Source organism: Helianthus annuus, chromosome 8 (genome assembly GCF_002127325.2).
Source record: "Helianthus annuus cultivar XRQ/B chromosome 8, HanXRQr2.0-SUNRISE, whole genome shotgun sequence".
In the NCBI taxonomy this organism is placed as follows: Eukaryota; Viridiplantae; Streptophyta; class Magnoliopsida; order Asterales; family Asteraceae; genus Helianthus; species Helianthus annuus.
In genome coordinates this window covers 18,323,765-18,330,358 of record NC_035440.2, presented here as the reverse complement: position 1 = coordinate 18,330,358, position 6,594 = coordinate 18,323,765, and the positions used below count along the sequence as shown (strand labels likewise).

The 6,594-nt window shown below is 36.6% G+C and overlaps 1 protein-coding gene across 1 annotated transcript; it reads right to left on the bottom strand.

Annotated features, from left to right (window-relative positions):
• Positions 1 to 417: 417 nt before the first annotated feature.
• On the bottom strand, positions 418 to 2,214 carry LOC110872262 (alkane hydroxylase MAH1). The gene has a single exon (XM_022121035.2). The coding sequence runs from the start codon at positions 2,202 to 2,204 to the stop codon at positions 687 to 689; it is 1,518 nt and encodes a 505-aa protein (XP_021976727.1). The 5' UTR covers positions 2,205 to 2,214; the 3' UTR covers positions 418 to 686.
• Positions 2,215 to 6,594: the final 4,380 nt, after the last annotated feature.

Sequence of the window (6,594 nt, the reverse complement as noted above, 5' to 3'; positions counted from 1 at the left end):
AAATAAAAGCTGTTTATATAGTTAAAAAAAACAAACACCCCATTAATAACTAAGTAGAAGATAAGAGGTTAAAATGTTGCTTTTGGATCAAGATTGGAAGTTGAGGGACCAAACTGTAAACTTTGTAAATTTTGGGCTAAATACGCTCGTGACTGGCAGCCTTGTGATGCACCTTTGCCACCTATTTCAAAAATTTACTACTGTTTTCCAATGGACACCTACAGGACACTAATCCAACATCAAGAAGCCTTTCAAAACACTTGTCAAGGCCTCCTTAACCTTCAATTCCTTTATGCAGAACGTCTAAATACCTACATTTATCAAATAGAAACGATTTAAGTAGTATTTCTCATGACCAATAAAATTATTCCCGGTAGATATATAACATAACATGACAAATCCACATTATTCCATCAATCCAAATCTATTATACATTGAGGTTATAGAATATTTATTTCACTATAGCAAAACAGTACACAATAACATTATTCCAAGTAGATTTATATAATTATAAAACAAAAGGTCGGTGCTACAATGCCACCGACACAATTACAAGTTTACCTTTTGTCTAAAGCTTGATTCAACATACATACACACAAACACAGTCTTCACACGCTGGAAAACTTTTGAGGTCCCCCCAAATACAGTCTTCACAGACCTTATTTAACATATAGTTTTAGCTGAATTCACTTCGATCTTCTATTCAATTTGACCTTGAGACCATACTTCATATGAAGTACCATGGAATCTGCTGGAAGCACAAGATGACCTTCCACCAGCTGAATGTGGTAATGATAAATGATCGTGGTTGCGACTATCTTCAGCTCAGAGAAAGCCATATTCTTACCTAAACAAGCTCTTGGTCCAGCATTAAATGTGGGGAACTTGTAGGATGGCACATGTTTGATTCCTCCAGAACTAGAAATCCACCTTTCAGGCTTAAACTCCATACAATCCTCCCCCCATATCGATCTCATCCTCCCCATAGAATAAAAAGAGAGAATAATGTTGGTATTTTGATCAACTTGGTGGCCGCTTGGAAGGATATCTGGTTGTAATGGAGATTTGTTGTTGAAAGGGACAGGGGGATATAGCCTTAAGGTTTCACATAAAGCTCCATGAAGGTAAACCATTTTGTCTAACTCTGTCGCGTTCCATCTTTTAAGTGCACTGACCTCCAAATGTGTTTGCATCTCTTCTAAAATCTTATCTTCTACGGTTGGGTTTGTCGCAAGAAGATAAAAGAACCAACATAGAGCGCTGCTAATTGTTTCTTTTCCTGCTGCCGTCAGATTAAAAAAGGTGTCTCTTAGAAACTTTGTGCAATCCATAGAAGTGTCAATATGGTCTTTGAGCTCTCTCATGATAGCATCGAAAAATGTGAACTTCTCCGCCTCATGGTTCATATTATTGTAGTCCATTTCTTTATGAGCCAAGCATTTGTATATGAACTGATCTAAAGATTTCCATGCATCGCTCAGCTTCTTCTCTTTACCCACTCTAAGAATTTGTTGCAATTTCCAAAAGAATGGGGGTGTGACATGTCTAAGCAAAACAGCTTCTTCACTATCGGTGAACGCTTTTGAATATGGGTTGTAAGGAAAATTCAGAGACAGACTCTCTTGGTCATTGTCTAAGAGTAATTTGAATACGATATCAAACGCAAACCTTTGAAATATATCCTGCAAATCCATCTCAGTGCCACGCTCACAAATAGATTCAAGTATGGGTAGAAGCCCATTTTCCACTTTGTCCCAGATAATTGTTTCCATCTTACTCTGAAATCCTACATGGTTTAGTACAGAAAAAATGACCTTGTGGCTAATTTCCCATATCTTACCGTCAGCATTGAGAATTCCATCTCCTAGGATATCAAAGATCTTTTGGAATTTATCACCTTTTGGATAATTGCTGAAGTTTTTGCTTAGAATGTGGTGGATGTCTAAGGGGTCGGTGGTAAGTAGCATGTCCATGTTGGCTAACCAAGGGCCTTTCAACATGAATGTACCACGACTTTGTATCAGAAGTTCTGTGGTGTAATCATGGAGTTGGTGAGCGTTTACAAGAACACCCGGTATCATTCCAAGAATTGGCCAATTTGAAGGGATAACATGTCTAAGGGTTTTATGCGTATATATAGTAAATAAAATCGAAACGAGAATGAAAAACAAGATGAGAAGGACCAAGTATATAAGAAAAGCCATGGGTATGTTCACTTGATCTGGCCTTTAAATAAGCCACATATCATCTTCTTTCTACAACCATTTCTAGATTTAAATAGTACATTAATTAATTAGCTGGTTTAGATTAGATCTTCTTCCTACAACCATCTTTTAACTTAGATAGTACAATCCATCAATAAACTGATTTGATACCGATAGATATGTTGATCTTTCAAGATAGTACATCCATCAATAAATTAACCATCACTAAATTAAGATAGTACATCCATCAATAAACTAACTAATTTGATACCGGTAGATATATTGATCTTTCAGAACTCCTATGCCTAACAGGGGTCCAGAGAGAAGATAGATTATCTGATAGATGTGGACCAACAATCACTCTACTAGCATGCACATTACCTCAACTTCAGACTAGGGGCTCTGTAGTATTAATAAATATAATTAAGGATTATATGACTAAAAGTTTGAAAAAACATAAAATTGTTACTAACGAGTTGATGCTAACTCGCACGTTGCGATGGGACATTATTTATAAATGTCTTTAGTGTAGGTCCGTGTTTCTGGACCGAAAACGTGATTAGTGTGAGATTAGTTCAAGACGGGAGAGATGAGAGATGGATAAACAAAACTTCTTTGTATTAATCGGTAGTAAAACATTACAAATCGGTCCGATTACAAGATAACCGAACTAATACCAATGGAGTATACATCCGGAGAGAGACCAAGTGGTGATCTATCCCCCAAACCACACAACTCACTGTGAAATCTCTCAAATGAGCTCACTCTCTATCTCACTCTCACTCTCTAGTTTGCAAATGACAAAAGGCTTGCTATTTATAGCCACACCCCCTTTGTCTAGCAAACACACATGGTCAAACAAATAACCCTCTCATTTGACCACTTCAAACGAGCGGGTCAATTCACGTTCGTTGAACCATTTCACTAACTATTACATATTCAACATAAAATAAATCTAATCTATTCGACAAACATCGGACACAAAATCTGCATCAACATTTAGTAACTGAACAAAAAGTAAACGTTAAAGGGTTAAATCAATTACGTGCCTTGCGGATTGTTACGTAAAACTTTTATACATGAGAAAAAAAGTTAAGTCGAAACGATATTCATTCGCTATGCTAGGGGAAATCGCTACAACAGGAAAAACCCAAATGCCCAAAAAGATATACATTCATCAAGAATCGTAAAAATGAACACAGAATGGGAACCACGAGAACCACCCTTATTACGAGAACCGCGAGAACCAATGTGAACACAACAAAATAAACTCACTACACCTAAAAAAACCTAAACCCCCCCCCCAAAAAAAAATAAATAAAAAAAAAACTTACCCCCCCCACCCCCACCCCCACCCAAGCTAAATGCTAAAAACTAAACCCCAAAAAACCTAAAAAAATATAAAAAAAAAACATACAAAAATTTTGTTTTATTATTAATTTTTTTGTCTACTAAAAGTAGCGATTTTACATAAAAAATTATTAAAAAATTTGTGTTTTTCATAGATATTTTTTGTTGTGTTCACATTGGTTCTCGCGGTTCTCGCAATAAAGAGTGGTTCCTAACGGATCCTTCTCTTATATATATATATATATATATATATATATATATATGGATGGATCATGAGAAAACTAGTTTAAATGATAAAACCAAAAAAAAAAATTGGTATGTTTTTTTAGCTTTTTTAGGCTTTTTTAGTTAGTTTTCTCTAAATATAGTTTTCTCATTATCCTCTACCATATATATATATATATATATATATATATATATATATATATATATATATATATATGTATGTATGTATGTATGGACCGGTTCAAATGAAAACCACCCACAGTTGCGAGAACCGAAGGAACAACTCTCCACTAATCAGATAATGACACATATACACTATTATTTTAAAACCAAAAGGTAATTTAGTAATCGGAAATTGGCCTGTAATAATCCCACCTAGACCTTATTGGCCATTAATAATCCCACCTCAGAATATTCCCCCCATCAGTCCCACCTTTCACCTATTTTTCCTACAATGGTCCCCCGTTAAAAAAACTTAACGGAGTTAACCTTTTTTCCAAATTACAAACATATTTTTTAGGGCTTTTGATCAGAACGACGATACGAGTCCATTGATGTAAAACTTGCCTTGAAACGGTGCTCCAGACGATGAAAACAACGCTTCAGTTCGGGTGTTTAAATTTCCAATTAACAAAAATCAAGTCACTTGGAGCACCATTTCGAAGTAAGTTTTACATCAATGGACTCGTATCGTCGTTCTGATCAAAAGCCCTAAAAATATGTTTGTAATTCCGAAAAAAAACTTAACTCCGTTAAGTTTTTTTAACGAGGGACCATTGTAGGAAAAATAGGTGAAAGGTGGGACTGGTGGAGGGAATATTCTGAGGTGGGATTATTAATGGCCAATAAGGTATAGGTGAGATTATTACAGGCCAATTCCCCTTTAGTAATTTACTCAAACTTGTCAAATCTACACTCTTTCTTTAAAGTCTTATTCACAAACTTCTTCATCACGAAATCCCCTCATCTCTCTCCCTCTTATCATTGTCTTTCACCATCGAAATTTTGTATATAAGGAAACAAACCAAATCTCAAACCAAACACACACACACACAAACACAGGTGTGGTCAGTAGAGGTCGGCGATGGTGTGCGAAATTTTGTGCATAAGGAAACATCCCCTTCTCAATTCATCTCTCTCTCTCCTTGCTCACTTACGGTAACCCTAGGTGGTGGTGGTGGTCGGTAGAGGTCGGCGATGGTGTGTGGTGGTTCATGTGGGTAGATGATGGTGTGACAATAAGTGTGAAGGTCAGAGTTCACGGTGTTATTACGGTGACGAGAGTGAACGGCGATGGTGTTTACGGTGGTTGATTGCGGAGGTGTGGTGATGAACGTTGGAGGTTGTTTGGTTCTGTCTTGTGGTTTATATGGGTGGTGAACGTTGAAGGTTGTATGGTAGGCATAGGTGGGTGACGCTGTACGACGCGACCCGAAATTAGAGACCCCAAACTTGTATTGCGCGACCCGAAATGAAAAACTGGAAACAGGGGCCCCCGGAGACATATGGGGGGGATCCCCAAAACCTTATGCGACACGCGATAGCTGACCAGTTGACCTATAAATAGGTTGGCTTGGGATAGAAGCGGTTGCACACTTTCGATCAACTTTTGACGAATTCTCTGTATTTTGTCTCCGTTTCTTCAGTAGTGCAACCCTAATTTCATGAAGCTTTGCCCCGTTGTTAGTATTTTAACCCCTGATCACTGATTCAATACCCTATCCGATCGATCCTAAACCCAGCAACGGATCTCCAGGTGCTGCCTGAATACGGCTATACTTTGCTGACTACGTTGGGGTTTTGATCTCGTGATGTATCGATAAAGTTGAATTGGGTTATTATACTAACACGTGTGCATTGTATATTTATTAGGAACTCAGGAAATTCACCAGAAAATATTATCAGGAAGCTTTTAGTTAAACCCTAAGTTTACAAAGTGAGTCATTCTCTCTTTTTATCAAATTGCTTTGCAAAACCCTAAATATTTTTCAGTTATACTTACAGTGATTAAGTCTTTGTATTCTGATATTATTGCTAGTATATAGGGTTTTGTATACATTACTAGTCCACAGTTACCATGGGGTGACAAGAACCATTACTATTGGATGACAGGATCCAATAGTAATATGACCACAAGCATAGGGGATTGTCCTTAGTCGAATACTGTGTTGAATAATTGATAGATATAAACATTGTAATCGCTCTTGATACTCAATAATATAACAATGTGTCTTTTTATAAAATGGAATGAACTCACCAGTATTTCTTGCTGATAAAATGTTTTCAAAACGCGTTTTAGATAACTTGTTGTAAAGGTAATAGAAGCCCGCTATGGAGCACTGAATGCTTAAATAAAGTGGCTATGATTACCTGAATAAAAGAAGAAATTTATGTTTTCAGCAATTAGGATTTATCCCTTTTAAAACATTTGAATGGAATATGGGTTTTAGCCCATTTGTTTAATATTAACAGTTTTAACGTTTTACAAATTCTGAAATTATTTCCTAACTACGATCCTGATGATTTATTCCGCTTCAAATTTAATAAACACCGATACCATCTGACTGGCTCGTGGGCTCCCGCTCCCATGGTGGGGTCGGGGGCTATGACAAAAGGTGGTATCAGATCCACTGGTTTAAGCCAGGTGTTCTTTTAATACCTAAAACTTAAACATTATGTTAGGAAATTAATGTAATTACTTATGTGTTATTCTGTGTAAATAAATCTTAATATCTATATTATGATTTTTATGTTCTTTTGACTATTTTTGAGTTCACAGTATGAGTAACCAAAATACATCTGACGCCTACCGACA